The following is a 26610-nucleotide window of genomic DNA, read 5'->3' on the forward strand; positions in this document are numbered from 1 at the left end:
GTCATTGTGGGCTCAGCTAGGAAGTGTCTGTACTATGATGTGCTGATATAAACAATGATTGGTGTCTGGAGTGGGGGATGGGAAGAGGGAGGGAGAGCCAGGGAGAGAGGCAAAGGCTTTAACTTGGCACCGAGCAGCCAGAGCCACACTGAGATCCTGCCAGGGAGATTTACTGCCCGAGGAAGCAGGGGACCTTTGTTAGATTCTGAGCATTGTTTGTTTTCAAAATAACGGGGCCAACTACCCTTGTGTCAAGAGGCCCAGAGCACTGGTGTGGAATGTGCCTTTTTTCTAAATCAGATTCTGGGTGATCTATTATGGAAGTAGTCTTAGAGCTGGAGTTCATCAAAGCCAGAAGGTCTCTTAGAGGCCATCTGGTCCAAACTCCTTGCTTTATATAAGATGAACCATTGAGAGGGCCATGCATGTAGAGTTATTTTATCAATGATAAGTTTGAGTGATTCCAGCCATTTATACAGTTTGTGACCAGGGGTAGATGTTATTATAAGTGAGTCAGCGGGAGTCATAAGAATTTTTCAGGGCTTTGAAAACAAGCAAAGCTCCCAAGAGTTCACAGGATGATTGACCTCAGCTCTTCAATCCAAGGTGGAACGGGGTGGAGTTCCCTTCACAACTAAGCAGTTAACAAACCTGACTAGGATCCATGAGGTTGTGGGTTCGATCTCTGGCATCGCTCAGTGGGTTAAGGATCCAGCGTTGCCATGAGCTGTGGTATAGGTCGCAGATGTGGCCCAGATCTCGAGTTGCTGTGGCTGTGGTGTAGGCCTGCAGTTACAGCTCTGATTCGACCCCTAGCCTGGGAACCTCCTCATGCCGCGGGTGTGGCCCTAAAAAGCAAAGCAGAATGGGGTAACCACGTATGAAAAGGATATAAAGTCAAAGTAAGGCATATGTTGAACAAAGCACAGCTAGCGTGAATGCTTCTAGAAAGAAATAGAAAGTGAACAGGAAGGAAGATAAGGTCCTTCCTAAGTTCAGGGAGTTGGACAGAGAGATACAGTGCTATGAACAATGCCCAGTACAACTGTCAGCTTGGCTTTGAAATATGGCATGTCTCTTGTAGCAGTAGGGCCACCCTGTAATTACATATTGACCTAATGATATCTGTGGTGGTCAGTCCTCTGAACAGATAACCCCCTGAGCTGCTAAGTAGCAGGGGGAAGCTGACTGAGATGACAACTTGCCACTTAGCATTTATCCAGGCAAGGAGGTAGGAAGCTAAGAGCATGCATTTTGAGGTAGACTGCCTGGATTTAAACCCAGGCTCCGGGGAGTTCCCGTTGTGGCTCAGCGGAAACGAATCTGACTAGCATCTATGAGGACAAAGGTTCGATCCCTGGCCTGGCTCAGTGGGTTAAGGATCTGGTGTTGCCGTGAGCTGTGGTATAGGTCGCAGACGCGGCTCGGATCTGGCGTTGCTGTGGCTGTGGCGTAGGTCAGCAGCTACAGCTCCGATATGACCCCTAGCCTGGAAACCACCGTAGGCCGCAGGTGTGGCCCTAAAAAGACAAAACATAAAGAAAAATTAAAAAAAAATAAATAAACTCAGGCTCCAGGACATTCCATGGAGTGACGTTGGGCAAGTCCTTTACTGTGTCAGAGCTTTAATCTCCTCATCGGCAAAAGGGGTGTATTACCCACCCCATAGGATTGTTGTGACGATTAAGCAGGATAATGTGCATATGTTCCTAGAATGGTGTTGGAGACATCGCTGATTAGTAACTGTTACCATTACTGGTGTTAAAAGGAGTGGCTTAGTGTACAAGTACAATTGTTCTTTGCTTCTGAAATTAAGAGGGACGAGGAGAACTTGAAGAGCAGCTTAGGGGAGGAAAGCGGGCACAATTATGGGAAGAAAATAGCATGGAGAGAGAAATTTTAAGGCAGATTAGAAAACGAAGGCTTTTCCGAATCTCAGCCATCCTCAGAACTGGCCAAGAACAAAACTCCAACTCTTGCATGAAGGACTTGGGTTAGATTTATGGAAGAGAATTTCTGGCAGTAGAAGGTATCAAATGTTACTAGACAAAGAGTTTTCCTGTGTTCGGGGGCTGTGTGGTCAGCTGCTTCTAGAGCCAGGGAGGCAGATGAGACTCTAGGGATCCAGCCCTGTGAATTCTCAGTTCTTAGAATTGGAAGCAGCAAAGGTCAGACTCCAGCCGCCCCTAAAAGCTCTTTGTGGCAAAGGTTTTCAATCCATCTGATTCCACCTCTCTTCTGCTAACCCCCAGCACTTGACAGAGGGGAGCAACTTGGGTTTTTAGCCATCCTGACCTGTCCTCTTGCAGGAGACCATTGAGGCATTTTGCATTCAGCGATTCAGGGGTTGCATTCAACCAGTTTGAGGTGGTTGAAGCAGAGGTGTCTCCTGACATCCCCCTGCTGACCGCTGACTGCTGACCAGATTCCCCTGGAAACTCACGAGCCCACTCCTGCACCACAGCTTGTGAGAGCAGGAGAGGATGGACTGCCCTGGGAATAGAGGTCAGATGGGCCCACATGGGAAATCTCTTCCTGCATCCTCAGACGTGAGCTTTAGCAGCTGGATTCTGAGTTTGATCAGACATTAGATCCGATCCCAGCCCTGAAAATTAGGGAGAGTAAGAGAAGCGTCATCAAGCTGGAGAGGCTGGATTCCCACCTCTGAGAAGGTGGTGAGATCCTGTGATGCACTAAAGACTCTGTCATCTTCCGCCGTATAGAGTCTCATAGCGTAATCACCTTTGTCTCCAACACTTCCTGGGTCTATGTCTCCAGCGAAAGAAATTAGCCATCCTCCCCTGGGAGCAGTGGCTCCCAGAGCCATCAGCTGGATTAGCCTTTAAATTTTCATGTAAACCCCTTTTCTATAAGATCACATTTTTTCATGACCTCTGAGTCCAGCCTTCTTGTCCCTTAATGATACCATGTGTCACCCTAATGCCTCGTCAAGCTTCTCATGGCCTTAACAATCCAGTTGAGATGCCTTTGGAGCCTCTTAATTTCCAGCCTGGCTTCTTTTTTTTTTTTCCATTTGGGGCCTGACTTTAATAGCCACCAAGCTGAGATGGTAAGAACAATATTCAAGAAAAACATAGTGGAAGAGTTTCACCAGAGTAGCTCATTAGAACAAAAACATCTTTCTCCCTTAATCTCTTTTGCCCTTGAATTTTGGATTTCTTTGCTGTAAGTAAGAAAGATATTCCCCCAGCTGACTGTCAGAAGTAAGAAGTGGGGTTCTTTAAAGACAGAGGCAATAGGCGTTCCTGTCGTGGGTCAGTGGTTAATGAATCCGACTAGAAGCCATGAGGTTGCGGGTTCGATCCCTGGCCTCGCTTGGTGGGTTGGGGATCTGGCGCTGCCGTGAGCTGTGGTGTAGGTCACAGACGCAGCTCAGATCTGGCGTGGCTGTGGCTCTGGCTCTGGCGTAGGCTGGCAGCAACAGCTCCGATTGGACGTCTAGCCTGGGAACCTCCATATGCCGTGGGAGCGGCCCTAGAAAAAGAAGGCAAAAAGACAAAAAAAAAAAAAAAGACAGAGGCACTAGAGAATAGATGCTAGAACACACACTTTGGCACCACATGGTCCAGAATCCAAAACATCACTGGCTTGTGACCTTGGCAAGTCCACGGGCTCCACTGAGCCTCTGTTTCCTGGAAAATGGGGGTAATACCCGCCAAGCTTGCTGTGAGGATCAAACGTGATGATGATGGTGATGGAGCTGAGCCAAGTGCTCAGCCTGTACTGAGTGCTCACCCAGTGGTGGCCCCAATTATGACATCTGCCTTTAGGATGTCCTTCCCCGTGTTTTTGACCTGTGGCTGGTTTCCCAGTAGCTTCTCCTCCGGGATGACTCTTCGGTTGCTAGCCCACATCCTATAAATGAAGTCTTGCCATAACTTTTTATAGTCCCAGCTGCAGCGTGTCAAGGCAGCTGCCGGTCTTTCCCGTACTTAATGCTTTGCTGGGCATGCGTGCTGGTGGGGCTGCATGCTACAGTGTGCATTAAACATCCACAGGGTCACAAATTGGTTTCTGCAGGCTTTGTGCCCACGTGGAAGGAGCCTGCCGACAGAAGCTTCCATGCAACCCCAGAGTGCCCAGCTCTCATCAGATTCACCAAACTGGCCCAGAGCCTCCTGCCCTGAAATCTTCTTCTCCTCAGGGTGCCCCTGACCTTGTGTTGTCTGTTTGGGTGATTTCATGAGGATGGGTGGGAGGGAGCTGCTGCTTCGGTATCAGGCGTCTCTGGTACTGAGAGCTGGATGCTGTCAGAGTTAGAGATGGTAACCAATTAACCACATAATGGATTAACCCTTCAATAGCCACTGTTGGATGTGTGTGTGCTGGTGGAACAGGTGAGGACCTTTCCAAAAAGAGCGATAACAGGTGGTGAATTGTGCCTTCTGTTTTGTTCTCCTCTTGAATTTCTCCATCCCACGGTCATTTTCCTGAACACTAGCTATGTGCCACATTTTGTGCCAGTAGCCTAACTACACCTCTGCCTGTGTGTCCTCATTTCTTTCTCTTACCCAAAGGGTAAAATAGATGCCAGCTCTGTGAAACCCACTCCCTGATGGCTGGTAGAAAGAAGCTGAGTGCCTTAGGACAGGAGCCCCACTGCTCTAGCTGGTCACCAGCTAGCCCAGCGATGTTGCAGAGACAGGGTTCCTCCTGCCACCCTGTCCTCACTCTGCCAGCACCCAGTCACAATACCTGCCCCCCTGTTCCCGTGCCCAACAAGATACCCTGCATTCACTCCAGGCATGTCTGAGAGTTCCCCCTTCCTGGCAGCCCAGCCTCCGCCGCCCCTCCCCTCTCCAGCTGAGTCAAAGACCCACCCATTCAACCCATGGGTAGTTATCTTTTATAACCCAGTTTACAGTTATCTTTTTAACTTCTTGTTTACAATCATACACCTTTTGAGCAAGGAGGGGACCCCTCCAGTTTCCCTCTGCTGGTGGCAAAATCTTTGTCCTCCATTCCACCCTATGTCCATAGAGCTGTGCAGAGAGCTCTGAGGGAGATATGAGCTTCGGGTAGGGCGTGGTCGCCTGCGCTGTGGTGTACCCAGGCTCGTGTGTTCCCTTCCACCAGGAAGCAGCCACCCTGACAGTGTGGCACTCTGGGAGCCACCTGGCCTTCAAAACTTGCATGTCGTTGACTCCAGAGCCCAAGGCTGCCCCAGCCTCATTGAATTGTAGATCACCTCCTCCATCTTGGCTGCCACCTGCCTCTCACCCTCCCCCCATCTCTCACATCCAATTAACACCCCCCTCCCCAGCCCCTCTTCCCAAGTCATTAGTGAAGAAGCAGAGTGGTCTTGGCCCCACAGTGATTTCCTGTCACGTCTGTTCATTAATTCTCACCCTGTCTTTGCTAAACCATTCATAATACTCCCTGCAGCTCTGACTGTTCAACTGAGTCTTTGTGGCTTCATCCCATCGCCTTGTCTCCAGGGTCCCAAAGAGCCGGTTATCTGTCCTGTAGCCCCAGTACGCACCTTCTCTTTCTCCTGCGGCTGAGATGGCCTCCCTGGGGGCCACTGAGGATCCCAACACGAGCTGCTGGGGGAGTAGGGGACTCCCCGCTCAGGCAGCCCCTCCCTAATTCTAGGGACAGAGGCTTCCTGAGCTGTGAAGGAAGCTGGACTCCACTTGGCGGATCCTTTCGGAACTTAGAGCTGTTCACACCCACGCTCGGGTGGGGCCGAGGAGCCCCGCGCTTCCTAACACCCCTCTCTTGCTGATGCCCCAGCCCTTGGGGTGGTTTCAGCTGGGAGGGTCTGGGGCTTGGTGCCTCTGAGGGTAAGGGGGTGAGCAGGAGGGCACGACGACCTTTCTCTCCAGCCCGACAGCTCTGGCCTAGCTGGGTCAGCCCTCGGGGCAGGAGGCTCATGAGCTCACAAGAGCTTGTTCTATCCTGTTTCAGCCCGCGGAGTTGCGGAAAGAACACCCAGCTTCATGTATCCCCAGGGCACAGCGAGCAGTCAGATGGTGCTGCGTGGCATGGACCTCCTGCTGGAGTGCATCGCTTCTGGGGTGTATGTTTGCAACCCCCCACACACACACACACCCGCTACACCCCCCTCCCCCGCCACAGCCCCACTTCTGGCCCCCCTCTAGGAGGAGGGGCTGGGGGTTTATGCATGCTCCATTCTTGCCACATTGGTGGGGGGAGGGGAGCAAAAAAGAAGCAAACAGCTCCCAGTGGAGACGCTGCCCATCAGAGTCCTCTCCATCCCATTCTGGCCGCTCTCTTTTGTACATAATGAGCAAAGGAGATGGCTGGCTTCCGGTATGTGTGGTAGACCCTCTTGGGATCTTGGATAAGTCCCTCAGGCGCCCTGTGGCTGAGCATCCCCTCTGCAGAGGAAGGATCAGCTCGCATAGGACGTCCATCCTGTCCTCCTGGGCCAGGGTGAAACTGACAGCACTGACAGCCTGAACCCAGCCAAAACCCAGACTGGGACTTGAATCCACGGTTTTGTTTGTTTGTTTTTGTCTTTTTGCCATTTTCTTGGGCCGCTCCTGCGACATATGGAGCTACCCAGGGTAGGGGTCGAATCGGAGCTGTAGCTGCCGGCCTACACCACAGCCACAGCAACGCAGGATCCGAGCCAAGTCTGCAACCTACATCACAGCTCACGGCAACGTCAGATCCTTAACCCACTGAGCAAGGCTAGGGATGGAACCTGCAACCTCTTGGTTCCTAGTCAGATTCGTTAACCACTGAACCACGACAGGAACTCCAAACCCACGGTTTCAAATTAGAACCACTTACCCTGTGTCTGGACTCACTGAGGTTCTGGTTCCTCGTGTCTCCGCACAAAAGGAATTCAGCGCAAGACAAAGTGATAGGCAAGAAATAGATTTATTAAGCTAGGACGTTTGTGAGAGCTGCAAGCAGGCAGGCAAGGAGGCTCTGTCCTGAGGATCCAGTGGGCTACAGTTTTATCATCCAAGGGGAGTGGGGGTCAGAAAAGACCACCTCTTCCTCTTTCTTCGAGCAGTAGCTCCTCCTTGGTATCTGGTAATGTATGTATTCAAATCAGCAGAAGGGTGGTCCTCAAATTCCTGCTCTTGATCTGAATCTGAATGCAGGCCCCATCCCATCCCCCACTCAATGTCTCCTGTCTCCACTAAGCAAACAAGCCTGCCTCATTCTGATGGCTTTTGGGGGCAATTTATTAACTTACAGTGATTGGAGTTCACGTTGTGGCTCAGTGGTTAACGAACCTAACTAGCGTCCATGAGGACACAGGTTCGATCCCCAGCCTCGCTCAGTGGGTTAAAGATCTGGCGTTGCTGTGAGCTGTGGTGTAGGTCACAGATGTGGCTCAGATCCCAGCATTGCTGTGGCTGTGGGGTAGGCCGGCGGCTACAGCTCTGATTTGACCCCTAGCCCGGGAACCTCCGTATGCTGTGGGAGTGGCCCTAAAAGACAAAAAATAAAAATAATAATAATAATAACTTACAGTGATCTCCCAACATCCCCTAGGTTTCCGTCTCCATCTATGATCCTTTATTGGGATTCCTGCCTGTGCCTACTCCACCCCATCACAAGTGCACGTTCAGGGCCCCTGGGTGTCTTGGGCTCCATACAAGAGTCGCAGAGCCACCGTTAGTGACACGTCCCTGTCTCTCTTGGTCCCTCTTAGCCCAACACCAGACATCGCATGGTACAAGAAAGGTGGGGACCTCCCATCTGACAAGGCCAAGCTTGAGAACTTTAACAAGGCCCTGCGTATCACCAATGTGTCTGAGGAAGACTCTGGGGAGTATTTCTGCCTGGCCTCCAACAAGATGGGCAGCATCCGGCACACGATCTCGGTGAGAGTAAAGGGTACGTTGTGTGTATTTCTCATTATGATGATTTTTGCCAGCCCTCCGCTCCCTGACCACCCTCCCCTCTCACGGTGGTTGGGGGCAGGGTGAGTGGGAAAAGCATCCAACACTCTGATTGGCGGAAATTGTGACCTGCAGGAAGGGTGTCACCCCCTGTGTGTGTGTGTGTGTGTGTGTGTGTGTGTGGTGGGAGGGAGGTGGGTCTAAGGAGATCCGCCTGACCATTGCCCAACTTCCCTTTGTGCCCAGGACTCCCTCAGCAGGTGCGCTTTTTCCCCGGCCCGTTTGGATCACCCAGAACCTTTTCCATTTTTGGTTTCACATTCCTGTTCATGGTGTGTCTGTCTTAGCCTGTGCTGTCTGTGAACTTGTGCATGGTTCTTTTTAAAATGGGCATCATCATGGCACAAATTATTGTTTTTTAAAATCACTTCCCAGAGTTCCCTGGTAGCTCAGTGGGTTAAGGATCCGGTGTTGTCACTGCTGTGGCTTGGGTCACTGCTGTGGTGCGGGTTTGATCCTTGGCCTGGGAACTTCCACAAGGCTCAGACATGACCAAAAAAAAAAAAATCACTTCCCTTCCCAAAAAGCATAGATGGCACACCTGAGCTCTTATAGGCAATGGAGCATGTGCCTTCAGGGGTTCCAGCCACGGACGGTGGGGTATGCCAGTCACTTCTCAGTCTGAATGGTGGGGATGAATGGATGGTGGGGTGATGAGTCTGATGCCACAGGCAAGAACTTTCTTACCACATGCTCACTGGACCCATGACCTTGGTTTCAGCACCACGCTCACATCAGATTTCCTAACCTTTTTTGAGGTTTCAAGATCTTTGGGAATCTGATCTGAAAGACCCTCTTTTCAGAAAAATATGTGTCTACATAGTCACAAAAATTTCCAAACAATTGGGAAGGGTGGCCAGCTAAGAGCTTCTGTTCTAATCAAAGCTCAATGCCTAAAACAATGAATATCAGACCTTTCCTAAAGAGTCTGATCTTGCAGCAAAAACGGCAGAAATCCAGAGGGGCCAACCCCTACCCACCCTTCCCAGCTTGAGCCCTTGGTTGCAGGTCATGAGCACCCAAGAAGCTCTCAAAGCTGTGGCCACCCGGCTTCCCCTGAGGACTCTGATTTAGTAGGTTCAAGATGGGCCCTGGCATCCATTGCGTGTTAAAAGCTCTCCAGGGGGGCGCACGTGCGCAGCCTCAGTTTAGAAATGATCTGTGAACTTGAACTAAATCCATCAGCCTCTGCAGCACCAAGCCAACCAAAGGCAGGCTGTACCGTCAACCCATCAGGATGAGCCCTGGGCAGGTGGCAAGGGCCTGGGTAGGGCTGGCACTCAGGGACTCCAGCCTTCCCAGAGGGAGCCTATTTGGTTTCTGCTGCCTGCCTATGTCATCTGACACCTCTGCCTATGCCTGTCCTTGTCTTCCAGCTGCTCCCTACTGGCTGGATGAACCCAAGAACCTTATCCTGGCTCCTGGCGAAGACGGGAGATTGGTGTGTCGAGCCAATGGGAACCCCAAGCCCACTGTCCAGTGGATGGTGAATGGGGAACCTTTGCAATGTGAGTAGCACGCCATTGCCCCACCAGCCTCTGTTCCCTGTCCCGTCAGATCCTGGTCCCTGTGGGCCAGCCCTGTTGCTCCAGAAGTGAGGGAGCAGACCATCTCTTTTGCCACCTCAAGGGGCCGGAAAACTGCCTCATTCGTATGTATAAGAACAGGAGGCCCTTGGTTAGGGTCCCATGTTTAGGAGCTTTTTGCTCTTGGGGGTTTTTCATACTGTTTTTTCGGTTTGGGGGTTTTGGGGTTTTTCAGGGCTGTACCCATGGCATATGGAGGTTCCCAGGCTAGGGGTTGGATCAGAGCCATAGCTGCCAGCCTACGCCACACCGACAGCAGCGCCTGATCCTTACCCACTGCGAGGCCAAAGATCGAACCTGCATCCTCATGGATACTAGTTGGGTTCGTTACTGCTGAGCCACGACAGGAACTCGAAGGGTTTTTCATACATTTCTGCTTTCTGCCCTTAATAACCACAGAGCCCAGTTCAAGGGCTGGGGACCTGGGCTGGATCTTCTGGACTCTGAGTGATGGCTGGGGCTCAGGAGAGAGAAGAGAACTGGGTCACTCATTGCCCTTGTCTTCCCAAGTCCCTTTCTGCTGAGAGCAAAAGGAGAGGCGGGGTTAAATGATGACATGAAAGATGTGGTTGGATAGGAGGGAAAGGTCCCCTATGCGAGCAGAGTCTCGGTGCATTACTGAGCACTCGCAGGGGTCAGGCAGCTTTAGACCTGCCCGGAGGGCTGACGTGGTCAACTCCAGGGCCTCTTCCGACCTGAGGTCTCGGTCAGGGTCAGGTCTTCACACCATATTCAGTCTAGTTGCATTTACTTTTCAAATGTCCTATCCTTACTTGCTCTAAGGAGTCGGAGGAAATGTAAACAGTGTTAACAACCAGATGGGGCCAAAAATAGATGCAGAGAACTCAGAGCCAAAGTTGAGAGCAACAGCTGATAGAAGCAGGTGGAAAGGCAGGAAGATAGGTAGAGGAGAAGGTGAGGATGCACCTTTCTAGACATTTACTGAGTGCCAGGCACTGTGCATCTCTCTCTACCCCTTTTCTTTCTTTCTTTCTTTTTTTTTTTTTCTGGCTGCAACCGCAGCATTTGGAGGTTCCATGGCCAGGGATCAAACCCACGCCACGGCAGTGACAATGCCAGATCCTTAACCTGCAGTGCTACCTGAGAGCTCCTGTGCATTTCTCTATCTCTTTAACCTCAAACATTAAAGATGAGGAAATGGGGCACCGATGGTGCAGGGAATTGCCCGAGGTCACGTGGCAAGTGAGTGACGAAGCTGTGGGCTGCTGTGTCAGCCCTCTACGCCACCGGCACAGCCTAGTACAGAGCATCTGGTTACCCCAGGAAACATCCTTCCCCTGAATGCGAGTGGCACAGGGACGTGGTCTGCCCTTCTCCCTGTCCTGATAGCAGTTTGGGGACAGGGCAAACACAGGCGTTAAACATCACAGCACTATTGGAGTTCCCTTCATGATGCAGCAGAAACAAATACGACTAGAAACCATGAGGTTGCAGGTTCGATCCCTGGCCTCACTCAGTGGGTTAAGGATCCGGCATTGCCCTGAGCTGTGGTGTAGGTTGCAAACACGGCTCAGATCTGTCGTTGCTGTGCTCTGGCGTAGGCCGGCGGCTACAGCTCCGATTCGACCCCTGGCCTGGGAACCTCCATATGCCGCGGGTGCGGCCCTGTAAAGACAAAAAGACGAAAAAAAAAATCACAGCACAATTAAACAAATGCAGAGTCCAGGTTTCACAGCTGAGCCTTGTCCCTGGGAAGGTCCTGGACAGAAAGCTGGTCCATGAGAAGCGCTGTGCAAGGAGACGTAAAGTTGCTGGCGTCAGCTTCCTTTGTGCCTTTCTGCTGAGTGGGGACTTGGGAAGGATGATAAGGGTGCTGACCTCGGCTTTGTTCCCTGCCTACTGATCACCCGGTTCCGGGGCTCAGACTTGCTATCTGTGGGGTGGCGCCCGCCAACTTCTGTGGTAGGTCTGAGTGATTCTAGATGAGTTCACAGACAGTGCAAGGCAAGTCCTCTGGCCCAGTCCTGAAATCTCACAGAGGAAGGGCACCTTCTGGTGGTGACACATGAGAAAAATGGCAATTGGTTACATTTCTAAAAAACTTTTATTTGTACTCACTATCCTTATCTTAACCTTCCTCGGAGTAGGGGAGAGATGGGAGCAATGCTTCCCCTTCTGAGGGATGAAGGAAATGAGGCCCAGAAGGAGTTGTCTTTTTGCCCCGGGTCCTAGGGTACGATGCGTTCAGGACTAAGATGCCCATGGCCACTCCCAGCCTCTACTCTCTGCATCCCCAGCCAGTGGGACCTGGAGGCCTGCAGGAGGAGTGTCCTCTCAGTGTGGGCGCATGTCTTGGGAAGATCACATAGCTTTGGCAAACACAGGGACTCCTCCAGCTTTCAGCCGGCTTTGGCCTTTGCATTTAATTTTGTGGATGTCTGCAGACAACTCTGCCCAGAGCGTGGGAAGGTGGTAGGTCCCATTGCTTTAGCCTTCTCAAAACACATTGGAGTACATGCACATCGGATTAAAATAATAACAGTAATAATCTGTATTGCTGAACCCTCTGCTATTGACATGCAGGGAATCTCAGGTCATTCTCATAGAAGTCCCACAAGGAGTTCCCATTGTGGCTTAGCGGTCTAAGAACCCAACTAGTGTACATGAGGATGTAGGTTCACCCTGATCCCTGGCCTCGGGGATCTGGGATCCCTGGCACTCAGTGATTTAAGGATCCAGCATGGTCTCAAGCTGTGGTGCAGCTCACAGATGCGACTTGGATCCCGTGTTGCTCTGGCATGTCAACCCCTAGTCTGGGAACTTCCATATGCCGTGAGTGTGGCCCGAAAAAAAACAAAAAAAAACACAAGGAGGTATGTTATCCTCATTCTGCTGATAAGGAGACTGAAGCATAGAGCTGTTGAAAAGTGCTGGCAGGCACTGTGCTTAGAATTCTGATCCCTCCTCTTTCTGAAGCTTATGCTCTCAACCACATCTGCCCAGCTGTGGTGTAGGTTTGATGGGATTCCTATTCCCATTGGACAGGTGGAGAAGGAAACTTCAGGAGACTCTGATGGGCCCAGGGCCACACAGCTGGGTGGTGCTGGGTCAGAAGCTGGGTCTGACAGCCCCCAGGGCTGCTGCTTCCACAGCATCCCAGGCCTGCTAGGGAGGCGTGACCAGAGTCCTAAATGCCCTTCCCCCTGCCTTGCCCTGTTTTCTGTCTGCAGCGGCACCACCCAATCCAAACCGAGAGGTGGCTGGGGACACCATCATCTTCCGGGACACCCAGATCAGCAGCAGGGCCGTGTACCAGTGCAACACCTCCAATGAGCACGGCTACCTGCTGGCCAATGCCTTCGTCAGCGTGCTGGGTGAGTGCACCCTCCTTCTGCTCGCCTGAGGGAGCCACCCTGGGTCTTGCTCACCTCTAGGGCACAGTTGCTTTTCCAGAGCTCAGCCAGGCTGGTGAGGGCGGCAGGAGGTGGGGAAGCACAGAGACCATGAGATTTGCAGGGAGGATGGAGGGCTTAAAGTGCACGGAGCTGGGTGTTCAGAGTCCATTTCACGCCAGAAGTCAGTCTTGGTCCCCTTCCTCCCCTGAAGGGAGGGTGGACCTGTCTCATCCCCCTGGTGTGTCCATGTTGATGCCCCCTGGATTCCCCGTGGTCTCAGGGTGGGAAAGAGTCCTGAGTATGTTCGTGGCACTCACAGAGCAGGGAACAGGCAGTGCGCAGGTGCAACTAGGAGACACCTTAGGGCTATAGTGGGCAAGCATAGAACCTGCTAGAAAATTTGAGGGAACCCTTTGCAAAAGCTGGACTGGCTATAGGGTAGGTTTAAGGGCAGATGGATAAGCTCCCTCCCCTAATCCTTAGAAGCTTCTTTTTTAAAAAGTTAAAGTATAGTTGACCCCTGCTGCACGGAGAAGTGACCCAAGCTTATATATACATACATTCTTTTTCTCATATGATCTTCCATCATGGTCTATCCCAAGAGACTGGCTGTAGTTCCCTGTGCTCTAAGAGGGTCTCATTGCTTATCCATTCTAAATACAATAGTTTGCATCTACGCACCCCAGACTCCCAGTGCATTCCACTCCTTCCCCTCTCCACCTTGGCAACCACAAGTCTGTTCTCTGAGAGGCATCTTAAAGGAGGGAGGTTGCTAGAGGAAGGTACCCCAGTACTCAGAATTCTGCTGTGAGGAGAAGGCAAGCAGAGATAAGCCTGGTCCACAAAGAGGAGGAGGAAGACTCCTCACCCAAGACCAGTTCTCTGGGAATTGCAGATGTGCCGCCTCGGATGCTGTCACCCCGGAACCAGCTCATCAGGGTGATCCTATACAACCGCACACGCCTGGACTGCCCCTTCTTTGGGTCTCCCATCCCCACGCTCCGATGGTAAGTTCCAGGAGACCAGGCCTCCCCCATGGGCCATCTTTCTTGTTCCATCTGGCCCATGACAGATATTCAGCACATCCTGGGAGCCTTGAAGGGCTGAAGTTGGGAGGAAGTTGGCAGATCATCTGGGCCGACCTTCTTTTTGTGCAAAGAAGGAAACTGAGGCCCAGAGACTTGCCAGGACCACCCAGTGGTTGGAGGCAGACCCACAAGGCTCAAGGCTTCAGGTTCCTTGCACAGGGCTCCTCCCACTCCCTGCCTGGTTTCTCGAGTGGCTCCGCCGCTGCTCCCCGGGCTGGTCCTTTCTCAGTATGCTGTGTGTTCTGCTGCTCTGTTGTGAGGTTTAAGAATGGGCAAGGAAGCAACCTGGATGGTGGCAACTACCATGTCTACGAGAACGGCAGTCTGGAAATCAAAATGATCCGCAAAGAGGACCAAGGCATCTACACCTGTGTCGCCACCAACATCCTGGGCAAAGCTGAGAACCAGGTCCGCCTGGAGGTCAAAGGTAAAGGAGAGGGTTGTTAGGTGGAGGGCAGGGTGGGGAGGGCAAGGGAGCCATCTCCTCAAAGTTACCCACGTGTGTTACAAACCTTGAATATGGGCCACGTCTCGGAGCTCCCGTCGTGGCTCAGTGGTAACGAACCTCACTGGTTTATCCATGAGGATGAGGGTTTGATCCCTGGTCTCGCTCAGTGGGTTAAGGATCTGGCATTGCCGTGAGCTGTGGAGTAAGTCGCAGATGCGGCTCAGATCCTGCGTTGCCATGGCTGTAGCGTAGGCTGGCAGCTGTAGCTCCCGTTGGACCCCTAGCCTGGGAACTTCCATATGCCATGGGTGCAGCCCTAAAAAGCAAAAAAAAAGAAAAGAAAAGAAAAAGAGAGAGAAAAAAGAAAGAAAGAGAAAGAAAGAAAGAAAGAAAGAAAGAAAGAAAGAAAGAAAGAAAGAAAGAAAGAAAGAAAGAAAGAAAGAAAATGTGTCACATTTGGAGTTCCTGTTGTGGCGCAGTGGCTCAGGTCATTGCAGAGGTTCAGGTTCAATCGGCATTGCTGCAGCTGCCACATAGGTTGCAGCTGTGGCTCGATTTCAGTCCCTGGCCCAGGAACTTCCATATGCTGCAGTTGCAGCCAGACAATTTAAAAAGAAAAAAAAGAAGAGGTGCCACATCTAATGTTTAATCCCTAGTGGGATCTCCCCACAGGCCTGTGTGTCCTCCCCCTGGAAATCCCGGGCCCAGGGCCTCCAGCTGGCTTGGGTGCTAGGAACACCGAGTCATCATCAGCCTGGTCCAAATGGAACCACACCAGCTCCCATTGCCACCCCAGAACTGCATTCTGTGTTTCCAAGCTGGATAGAAAGGATTCAGGGATGGTTTCCTATTTTGGACCCCCCCCCCACCCTTCATGTAACTGAATCCTATCTCTGCCACCTTCCGTGGTCCCTCTGAGCTGGAGGCCGAGTGTCACACTGTGTGGCCACATGGGGGTGGGAGCAGAGACGAGCTCAGGGTCTTCTCCGCAGACCCAACCAGGATCTACCGGATGCCTGAGGACCAGGTCGCCCAGAGGGGCACCACGGTGCAGCTGGAGTGTCGCGTGAAGCACGACCCCTCCCTGAAGCTCACGGTGTCCTGGCTGAAGGACGACGAGCCCCTCTACATTGGGAACAGGTTTCTGCTCCTCCCTCCTCCCTTCCTGCTGCTCATGTGGGCGTTTTCTTTTCCCTTTAAGGACCCAAGGATAGGGAACCCCTGTCAGGTGTGCCACTGTGGAACTGCTGAGGAGGGGCACCAGCCTGGGAGACCCCACCCCGCACCTCCCCCCACCCCATCAGCACTCTGCTTGTCCCTCCTCTTCCTCCCTCCCTCTTCCCTCTCCCCTCACTCCTCTTCCCCCCCCCCCTTTATTTTGATCCCTTCCCTTCCTCTTCTATAGCTCAGCCAGAATGATCCCTCAGCATCGACTCAGCCCTGCCTGCAGTGCCCCTATTCTCCAGCAGAGGGCAGGGTTGGCCCGAGCAGACGCTAACGTTGTAGTCAGTGTGGTTCTGGGCCTTTACTGCACCTGGGACCATTTACTAGATTTACACCTGCCTGCTCCCTCTCCCCAGATTCAGATTTCATTGGAGTTGGGAGAGGGCCCAGGTTTACATAATGTTTAAACGTCCCCCGAGATGTTTGTAATGTGCAGCCAGGGTTGAGAATGGCTGGTCGGAGTCTCCCTCCCAGGGCTCTTTGTTGTACCCTCTTCCATTTGGGGAGTGAGTTGGGCATGGGTACCAGCCATTTCCAGGGATCATCTGTTTTTTTGCAGGGGCATACCCTGCAGTTCTGGCCCAGGCATTCTGGCACTCAGCTGGTACAGTCTGCCTTGCTCTTTGGGGGCAGTTCAGAGAACCTGGATACTTGGCCTGAGCCGGGGCATCACTCTGGGCTGAAGGCAGTGCTTGAAGTATGAAGAGATGTGCCTTTGGGAGGGTGGACCTAACTGCCATAATTCAGGAGGGGAGCACAACACAGGAAAGGTGCAGAGGGAGTTCCTGTTGTGGCGCAGCGGTAACAAACCCAACTAAGTATCCATGAGGTTGCGGGTTTGGTCTCTGGTCCTGCTCCGTGGGTTAAGGATCCAGCGTTGCCATGAGCTGTGGTGTAGGTTGCAGATGTGGCTCAGATCTGGTCTTGCTGGTGCTGTGGTGTAGGCTGGCAGCTGCAGCTCTGATTCAACCCCTAGCCTAACCTCTATGTCCTGCAGTGCCGGCTTAAAACAACAACAACAACAAAAAAAAAAGGCACAGAGAACAGACTTAGTGTGGGTTTTGAGGACAGTGAATATGGTCCATTTAGCTCCACCTACTCGCCTGGGGCCTCCATCAAGCACTGTAAATGCTCAAGATGACGTGGAGACCCTGCCTCTCTTGAGATGGAGCCCCATGTCCCCTAGGAGGGGCTCAGCCCCCCAGCCCAGACCCTTCCCATCTCACTCTAGGGAGAAAGCGGACAACCAGTGCCCCACACCGCCTCCCCGCTTCACTGCCCCCCATTGGCCCTCCTCCCAAGCCCTCCGGGTACCTTTGCAGGATGAAGAAGGAAGAGGATTCCCTGACCATCTTTGGTGTGGCAGAGCGGGACCAAGGCAGTTACACGTGTGTCGCCAGCACCGAGCTGGACCAAGACCTGGCCAAGGCCTACCTGACTGTGCTAGGTAACTGCTGCTGCCCACGCTGGCACAACCCTCCCCTCCCCATTTCCGAGGCCAGAGGAATAGAGAATGGCCTGTGGTCAGCCCGCCAGCCAGGCATGGTGAGCCTCCTGCTTCTGACCTAAGGGTTAGGAAGCCACTCCTTTCAGAATAAGCTCTCTGGAGGCCTTTCCTCCTGAATGGAATCTTAAACTCACCCAAATCCTCAACCAAAGGTGCCTGAGTAATCAAGGGAACAGATAGGGGGTTTCTATTGTGATCATTTTTACCAGCTTTACAGCTAACTCAAAACCACTAAGTCAATTAAAACCATCCATCCTTGGGAGTTCCCGTCATGGCGCAGCGGAAACGAATCTGACTAGGAACCATGAGGTTGCGGGTTCAATCCCTGGCCTCGCTCAGTGAGTTAAGGACCCAGCATGGCCGTGAGCTGTTGTGTAGGTCATAGGCCCAGATCAGATCCCATGTTCCTGTGGCTGTGGTGTAGGCTGGCAGCTGCAGCTCCAATTAGACCCCTGGCCTGGGAACCTCCATGTGCCATGGGTGTGGCCCCAAAAAAAGGACAAAAGACAAAAAAAAAAAAAACACCCATCCGTGAAACAAGACTGACTTTGTATTTGTCCTTCTAACCCCCTCGGCTTGCCTCACCCTCCGCTCCCCTTTCCTGGTGGGATGTCACAGGGTCCTGTGCACGTAGGATGATCCCGGCTAGTCCAGCCCTCGGGTGCAGGGCAGACTGTTAATACTAAGCCGTCCTGGGGGAGGTAGCCAATTGCTGCGTCACCTCCGTGCTTTCCTGGGATGCCCTGTTGCCATTTCTCCCAGCACGCTCTCGTCCCTCTGCAGTGTCCCTGCACAGTCCCAGGGAACAGCCTCGGGACAGGAAGGAGTCGGCTGTGGAGGAAAGGCAGGAAAGCCTTTCTAACGGGTGGGGCGAAGCTGTACAGGAGCAGCTGTTCAAGCCTCCGCTGTCTAGTCCCACCCTTCTAGAACACCTTCACCCCCAGATAACCTGCTAACCTGGATAACCCATCTTACCTTTACAGCTGATCAGGCCACTCCAACTAACCGTTTGGCTGCCCTGCCCAAAGGTAATTCCTACTAATCCGGGGACCTGGCCAGGCGCTCTCCGGGTGTCTGGAGGGTGGGGTCTAGGAGGAAGGCACTTCAGGATGCGGAGTGCTGGGTACAGGCGAGTGGGCGGCACGCCCCACTCCCTGCCAGACTGACTGCCCCTAGGGTCCCACATCACCTCCCTGAGCCCCATCACGGTCCTACTCCCTGCTTCCTGCTCCTTTCACAGACTGAGCCCCGAAGTCCGGCGGCCTTTTCCTCCTGCAACCCCTTCCTCTAGCCATGCTCACCCCTCCATTGGGGTGGCCTGTTCTGTACCCCCAGCTTGGCCTCCAGAAGTGTATGTGGGGAGTTCCCTTCGTGGCTCAGTGGTTATTGAACCCAACTAGGAATGATGAGGTTGCAGGTTCGATCCCTGGCCTTGCTCAGTGGGTTAAGGATCTGGCGTTGCCGTGAGCTGTGGTGTAGGTCCCAGGCTCGGATCAGATCCTATGTTGCTGTGGCTGTGGCGTAGGCCGGCAGCTTCAGCTCCAATTCGACCCCTAGCCTGGGAACCTCCATATGCCTCAGGTGTGACCCTAAAATAGCAAAAAAAAAAGAAAGAAAGAAAAAGAAGAAGAAGAAATGTACTCGGTCCAGTCAGGAAAACCCACTCGCTCTGAGTTATCCTTAGGCCCATCTTTTCAATAGCCTTTCCGCATCTGCTACTATACACCCACTTGCAGTTCACACACGCGCATGTGCAACACAAGTGAATGCGGGCCCCTGTGACTCACCTTCCAGATCCTTCCAGGAGCCAGCCACCGTGTGGATAGAGCTGGTTCAAGATAGCCAGGATGGGGGCAACACCATGACTGCCCTCACCAGTCAGTGGCCAGGGGGCTTTATCCCCAGGCCAAGGTGGTACTTACAACCCCTAGGACATCCAGCGAGACTGGAGCCCCCAAAAGGTGCTTCCCTTATCCTCACTGGGGTCTTTCTGTCCTGCTGTCCATCACTGCAACTTCTAGACCCAGTCCCCTCCCCTCCCTGGCCTGGTCCTCTGTCTTTGTCACTCCCATTCCCCTAACTGGTCTGCCCTGCTCAGCACTCCAACCCCCCTCTCCCGGCTCCTACTCCCTCAGAGCCTGAAGATAATTATAAGAAAATGAGACAAAATCCCAGAGTTGTTCACCAGCTTTCCTAAAGGATGCGAACATTGGTCTAATGCAAAGGGCAGCATTTTCCAAATGCTTGTGCTCCAAGAACATCATAGAAGTGGGGTGGGTTGACCCCAATTCTGTGCCCTGCACCCCATTATTATCCTTGGGGCGGGGGGTAGAACTTGGCATGTCCTCTTGGTTCTTCCTTAAACCCTGAGGGAGGGGGTAGCCCCTGTGCTGGAGCTGGTTCCTGCTGGCAGTGACCTCAGCCTGTCAAGGACCTGTCCACGGGACAGCATCCAGGGCAGAGGCCAGCATGGGGACGGGCCGGTTCTAAAACGGGAGTCCCGCGTGGTGTCTTCTCCCTCTGCCGCCAGGACGGCCAGACCGACCCCGGGACCTGGAGCTCACCGACCTGGCCGAGAGGAGCGTGAGACTGACCTGGATCCCGGGGGACGATAACAACAGCCCCATCACAGGTCAGCCAGGGGCCCTGCGCTCCAATCCGGAAGAGAGAGATGGCAACCCAGAAGCCAGAGGCCTGGCCCCGGTTTCTGGTCCCACCTCTGCCTCACTTGGCATGTGCCCTGGGCTATGGACAGATCATGTGGAGGCCTGGGCTTCCCTTTCTGTGTCTTGGGAAGAATACCTGTGCCTTTGTCCATCCGGGGGAAGATTCTAGAGGCTAATGGAGACCACGAGGGGGTGCTCTTGAGAAAGAACTCGTTAACTCAGCTCCCCAGACAGCTCTGTCGTCCTTGGCCCCCCTCAGACTATGTCGTCCAGTTTGAAGAGGACCAGTTCCAGCCAGGGGTCTGGCACGACCATTCCAAGTTCCCAGGCAGTGTCAACTCAGCCGTCCTCCAGCTGTCCCCATACGTCAACTACCAGTTCCGGGTCATTGCCATCAACGAGGTGGGCAGCAGCCATCCCAGCCTCCCGTCTGAGCGCTACCGAACCAGCGGAGCACGTGAGTACTTGAGAGCTCACAGCACGTGCTGAAGTCAGGTACCCCAAGTTCAAAGTGCGTTCCCCCAGTCCGCAGCCACACGGATCTGGGCAAATTACTTAACCTCCCAAGGTTCAGCTTCCTCTTCTGTGAAACCACCTCCGCCACCATGGGGCTGCTGTGAGGATGACCCTTGAAAACGCAAGTCTGGTGCTTGGCGTAGAGCTAACACACCATAAATGTTCACTGTCATTTTCATTATTGCTAATGTTGTGACTAATTCTTAATCTGCTTTAAAGGGAAGCGCTCTAGCAAGACTTTGCCAGAGAAATAGATAATCTGGTGGTTACATCAGAGTTCTTACATGCACTTGGGTCGTAAAATGTCCAGATTTCTGAAATCCCGCTGGCTCATGGAGGATGGAGATGCTCCCCAAAATGTTAAATGCCAGGATTAAACGTATTTAGTGGATAATCCACAAAGGGAGTAATCCACATCAGGTTGGCTGTATTGACCACCTAAAATGTGGAATGCCTTATGAGTAATGCTGTCTTGTAAGGGATTAAAATTCCAAAGAAATTAGGGATAATTTAAGGAGGGCTTAAATCTTAGCTAGGAAGGCATGTCCCACACAGAGAAAGCAGCAGAGCAAGCGCAGTTGCCTAGGAGACAAAGTATAGTGAGAGATGCTGAGAAGGGACAGGGCATAGAGGGACCAGTTGCTTGCTGTGTCCTGGTCATACACAAGACTGGACTTGGACTTTGCATCTATTTGGGTTCTAGCCCCTGAGTCCAACCCCTCGGATGTGAAGGGAGAGGGGACCAGGAAGAACAACATGGAGATCACGTGGACGGTAAGAGCCCCTCCCGGCCCTTCCATGATGGGCCCTGCTGCCCTCGCAGCCTGTGCCTCGGAGCCCTCACCCTTTACCCCTCTGCACCCCAAGGCTGCAGGGTGGCGCACACCCTCTGGCTAGCGCAGGGGCCGCTCTTCTCTGCATTGAGCATCCAGAAACCAAACAGGAGAGTGTGTAAGAGCAGAATTTAAGACAGGAGACAGGGGAGTTCCCATCGTGGCGCAGTGGTTAATGAATCTAACTAGGGACCGTGAGGTTGTGGGTTCGACCCCTGGCCTCACTCAGTGGCTTAAGGATCCAGTGTTGCCGTGAGCCGTGGCGTATGTCGCAGACTCGGCTCAGATCCCGCGTTGCTGTGGCTCTGGTGTAAGCCAATGGCTACAGCTCCAATTGGACCCCTGGCCTGGGAACCTCCATATGCCTCAGAGTGGCCCTAGAAAAGACCAAAAAAAAAAAAGAGAGAGAGAGAGAGAGAGAGACGGGAGCAGAGGTGACCGAGGAATAGGCTGTCAGTCTGGCCAAAGCAGAGTCTGTAGGAGAAATGAATGTCTTTAGGAGAAGGAAGGATTTAGGTTCATCTCTAGGAAAGATTTAGCTTAAACACCAGAGTCTCGCTTTGGTATGTTCTGGGGTCTTCTCCCTGGAGATTGCTGGGAGTGGGGAGAGGCCAGCCTCCAGTGCCAGCTGTCTTCAAGTCCAGGATGGACGAGGTGACTCAGAAGATGCCCAGAGGCCAGGATTGAAAAAGCCCATCTTTGGAGTTCCTGTCGTGGCTCAGCGGGTTAAGAACCCTACTGGTATCCATGAAGCTGCAGGTTCAGTGCCTGGCCTCCCTCAGCGGGTTAAGGATCTGCCATCGCCCTGGTTGTGGCGTAGGCTGGCAGCTGCAGCTCTGATTCTACCCCTGGCCTGGGAACCTCTAATATGTTGCAGGTGTGGCCCTAAAAGGAAAAAAAAAATTCAGCCACTGAAACAGTTAACATTTTTGAGCTGTTTCCATGAATAATGGATATAGGAGATAGCACGTTTGGAATCATGACCGTCGCCATCTTCCGAGGGCCTGGTCTCCCGGCAGCCTTGGCAACTGGTTTGAGCCCAGACTTAAGACCCTAGGACTCGTCTTCAGGACCTGGCAAGGCTAGTTCTTGATCCACAGCTCCCGATGGTAGGCTCCCAGGGGACTGTGTCCTGGACCAGGCCCTTAGGGAACAAAGACAGAGTTAAACCTCCCCTCGGTCCCACCTTTTGGGAAGGACGGCGCAGACACACATAGATTCAATAGGACTGAAATCTGGGATTTTGAGTTCCTTGGCCGCAGGCATGCTGTGGCTGAGCCAAAACTCATCCCTTTTCGACTTTGGAGGCTGTTATTTCACCATCCATATTTTGTTTTCTGGTTGCTCCATCACTAGAGAGTCCTGTTGACCACAAAGCTTTTGCCCACTGTGACGGAAGTGGCTGTGCAAGTGCGAGTGGCTAGGGTGGCGTGTGTGTGCACTGCTGGCTTCACAAGACTGTGGGCTCCAGGGGCACTTGGTGTGGGGGCATGTGCTCCCCAACTCTGCAAGGGGCTGGCCACTGTTGGGCGGGTGGGGAATGGGCGCCTGGCCCAGAAAGGGTGCAGGCTGTGGGTGCCCTGGGCTCCTCACCTGCACCCTCTGCACTCCTGCCGTCTCTCCCCCCTTGCCCCACCTGCAGCCCATGAATGCCACCTCTGCCTTTGGCCCCAACCTGCGCTACATCGTCAAGTGGCGCCGGAGGGAGACCCGAGAGACCTGGAACAACGTCACGGTGTGGGGCTCCCGCTACGTGGTGGGACAGACCCCCGTCTACGTGCCCTACGAGATCCGGGTCCAGGCCGAAAATGACTTTGGGAAGGGCCCTGAGCCGGACACCGTCATCGGGTACTCGGGAGAAGATTGTGAGTACTCTGCCCCCAGCCCCACCCAGGACCCTCACAGACCGGGCCCCGCGGGTGGGTCACAGGCCCTCTGAGGGCATCTGGAAAGACAGTCAGTTCCTAGGAAAGGGAAGCGCCCCCCCCCCCCCCCCCGCACGGTGACCTAGAGTAGATAGGCCCCAGGTGACGTGGGGGAGCAGAGATGTCCTCCTCCCAGCACTAGTCAGAATGACTGAGCGTCGTCACCTCGGCCAGTGCTCTCCTTTTTATGAACCCGAAAACAGGCCGGCAGGGACAGCCCCTGCCCCAATAGCAAATGTCAGGCTTGAAAATAGAAGCCAGGCCTTCTGATCTGCCTTCCTGCCAAGGCTTGCTAACCCCGAGGAAGACTTCAGCACCATCAAGGGCCGTAATTAGACTCCCCCCAACTGCACCCCCAGGAAGCAGGGCCACGGGCCAGATCCCCAGGCTCCTAAGGGAATCCCTGAGGGAGTGAAGCCCACAGAGCCCCGGACTAGAACGCACCAGACCAGCCACCCGCTGGCATTTCGGGTGTTGCTCTTAGCCCTTGAAATTGAGCATAAAAAGAGTTCTTTGCGGAGTTCGAATTGTGGTGCAGCAGAAACGAATCCAACTGGGAACCATGAGGTTTCGGGTTCAATCCCTGGTCTCACTCAGTGGGTTAAGGATGCGGCATTGCCGTGAGCTGTGGTGTAGGTCGCAGACACGGCTCAGATCCCACGTTGCTGTGGCTCTGGCATAGGCCTGCAGCTGTAGCTCCAATTAGACCCCTAGCCTGGGAACGTCCATATGCCGATGGTGCGGCCCTAAAAAGAAAAAAAAAAAAAAGATTCTTTGGAGGCCGTCACTGGGTAAACCAACTCCATTCTGGGCACGTATGTAGAAGTATAGGCTTGGCTCTCCAGACAGTGATGGCCTCTCTTTCCGCAGCACGTCAATCCTGTAGGCTGCTCAGCAAAGCAGAGGGTCAGGGCACTGGTGGGTTTGGGTCTGATCCAAGAGGAAATCATGGAGGTGGAGGGAGCGACCAGAAGGAAGGGAGGAGGCGGAGGGTCTTAGGGAGGAGCGGAGCCACAAGGACCAAGACTAGAGTCAGCCGTAGGGCCAGCAGTGTTCATAACGGGATGTGGGAGGAAGCAAGGATGGGCCCTGCGCCCCACTTTCCTGGAGGTGATTACGGGTTGGAGCCACTCAGGAGCTAGGTTGCGGGAATCAGCGGGCCCGCCTCATCTCCATGGGGGCAGACACTTCTGGACAGAAGTTGGTGGGGACGCCTGGAGGGTAAGTATGGAAAAGGCAGCATCCAGCCGTGGACTTCATGGGCCAGTCCACAGTTCCTGTTGCACTCGTGGACCCCTGCGGCTGAAGGTTTAGAGGGGATGGGGCAGAGCTGCTTTTGCAGTAGATTAGAGAAAGCGGTTTGAGGAGTTCCCTGGTGGCTTGGTGGGTTAAGGATCTGATGTTGTCACTGCTGCGGTGTGGGTTCAGCCTCTGACCTGGGAAGTTCTGCATGCCATGGGCGTGGCCAATAAAAAAGAAAGGGAAAAAGAGGAAGGGAGGAAGGAAGGGAGGAAGGAAGGAAGGAAGGAAGGAAGGAAGGAAGGAAAGAAGGAAGGAAGGAAGGGAGGGAAAGAAAGAAAGAAAAAGAAAACAGGTGAGAATCAGTTGGCGGGGAGGGAGTGGCCTTCCCTTTGCAGGTTAGTCAGAGGGTCACACTCTTCCTGAGCTACGGCAGGGCATCTTTAGTCTGTTGGTAACATTTCCTGCAGGGCCCTGGTAGGAAAGAGGCCACTCAAAGGGGACAGTTTCTCATGCAAGGACAGGGTTGGAGGGAAAGAGCAGAGGCTGGCAACCACCTGGGAGGGCCAGCGACATCCATGATACCACTCTGGGCTTGAGGGGCAGGGGACGGGTGAGTCAATAGAGCCCGTGGGCTGCCCTTGGGTAGAAGCCTGTCCTGCAGTCATCCTACAGCCCCGCAAAGAAGCAGCCTGGGCTCCTGCCCTGGGACGTCCTGTTGGGCAGACCCATCTGGAAGCCTGAGGACAAGGGAGACCTGCTGACACAGTCCAGAGAGACAGCCGCCCGGGACCCGGAGCAGGGTGGGGAAGGGTGAACCGTGGCACCGACGGCCAAACGAAGACTGCCTGGCACACGAGGCTGGCATGCGGCTGCCTTCCAAATGTGTAGGCAGAACCCCCCCGCCCAACCTGAACAGCCACCCTTTTGTCCTGAGCCTCCCCCGACTCTTCCAAGTACAGACTGATGGAGGAGGCATGGCCCCTGCCCTCAGGGAGTGCCCGGTATCCCCAGAGTGGGCTGGAAGTGCGGGCTGGCAGAGAACAAGTCTGAGGGGACTCTGGAGTCTGGGGCCGTCCCCACCTGCTTAACCAGCTCTCTATCCCGACACGTTGCAGATCCCAGGGCTGCACCCACTGATGTTAAAATCCGAGTCCTGAACAGCACGGCCATCAGCCTTCAGTGGAACCGGGTCTACTCGGACACGGTCCAGGGCCAGCTCAGAGAGTACCGAGTGAGGAAGCCAGCTCTGGGCCCTGCCTAACCACCCAGCTCACTAACCAGGGCAAGGGGGTAGCAGATATGGGCTCAAAGATTTGGGAGGGGGTCTTAGGGATAGTTGTTTGGATTTGAAATTGTTTCAAGACGATGTCTAGGGTTAGTGGTTTCAAAATACACCCAGATGGGAGTTCCCTCTGTGGCTCAGCGGTAACGAATCCAACCAGTATCCATGAGGGTGCAGGTTCGATCCCTGGCCTCACTCAGTCGGTTAAGGAGCCAGTGTTGCCATGAGCTGTGGTGTAGGTCGCAGATGAGGCTCAGATCCCACGTTGCTGTGGCTGTGGTGTAGGCCGACAGCTACAGCTCCAATGCGACCCCTAGCCTGGGAACCTCCATATGCTGCACATGAGGTCCTAACAAGCAAAAAAAAAGAAAATGCCCAGATGCATCCTGCAACAGGTATGCTGAGAGATTTCACTCAGCAGAAAATTACGTGAAGGGTGCTGGATGTAGGGTTGACCTTACACAGCACGTTATGCTTTTAACACGTGTGTTGTGTGGACACACGTGTATCTTCAGAATCAGTGTGGAGGCGCCGCCAAGCTCCCCCTCCCCTCTCCTAACAGTCCCTGCTGGGCTTCTTGCCTCCCCCAGTCTGATTTCATGAAGTCCCAACTAACAGGCAGAGCCACTAGAAGGGTTCAGACCCTCACCTGTTGTCACAGCCAACTCCGATTATCAGGGCCCTCGGCTTCCCCGGGCCGCCTCTTCCATCCCTGTGGTCTCTTTGAAAGGGTGAACGGAGGGGGGAGAAGGGAGAGAAAACTCAGGTGCTCAAGGCTCTATTTAAAAGTTCCGGGGAGGCTGTGGTCCTGGGGTAACCCAGGTTCTGTGCCGTAGAGGTCACCGAGAGTTGGCTGATGGACAATTGGGGGTACCCAGAGGGAGCCAGTCTCGGGTAGGGAGGGGCAGGAAGGCAAGATGAAAGAGATGCTTAAATGAGCTCTTCTCCCACTTTCACACTTAAGCCACCTGACTGGAGATTTTTTTTGGCTCGTCTTCCTCTGGGGCCATCTCTCAAGTCTGAACTT

At 53.5% G+C, this 26610-nt stretch overlaps 1 protein-coding gene across 4 annotated transcripts in view; it reads left to right on the forward strand.

The window, feature by feature from the left end:
• The window catches only part of NFASC (neurofascin), an 80973-nt gene that overhangs the window by 21222 nt on the left and 33141 nt on the right, over window positions 1-26610 (forward strand). For 2 of the 4 annotated variants that reach the window (XM_047753281.1, XM_047753282.1), the window contains exons 7-19: window positions 5932-6043; window positions 7661-7845; window positions 9287-9418; window positions 12688-12831; window positions 13748-13859; window positions 14201-14367; window positions 15381-15528; window positions 16935-17059; window positions 18103-18147; window positions 19650-19751; window positions 20045-20242; window positions 21005-21075; window positions 22777-22999. In XM_047753281.1, the coding sequence (XP_047609237.1) occupies window positions 5932-6043; window positions 7661-7845; window positions 9287-9418; window positions 12688-12831; window positions 13748-13859; window positions 14201-14367; window positions 15381-15528; window positions 16935-17059; window positions 18103-18147; window positions 19650-19751; window positions 20045-20242; window positions 21005-21075; window positions 22777-22999 (1764 nt within the window). Of the gene's footprint in view, window positions 1-5931; window positions 6044-7660; window positions 7846-9286; window positions 9419-12687; window positions 12832-13747; window positions 13860-14200; window positions 14368-15380; window positions 15529-16934; window positions 17060-18102; window positions 18148-19649; window positions 19752-20044; window positions 20243-21004; window positions 21076-22776; window positions 23000-25416; window positions 25533-26610 lie in introns of all 4 variants that reach the window. The other 2 variants (XM_047753283.1, XM_047753284.1) reach the window with 2 other exon arrangements.

The sequence above is a fragment of the Phacochoerus africanus genome, chromosome 11 (assembly GCF_016906955.1).
Source record: "Phacochoerus africanus isolate WHEZ1 chromosome 11, ROS_Pafr_v1, whole genome shotgun sequence".
NCBI classification, from domain to species: Eukaryota; Metazoa; Chordata; class Mammalia; order Artiodactyla; family Suidae; genus Phacochoerus; species Phacochoerus africanus.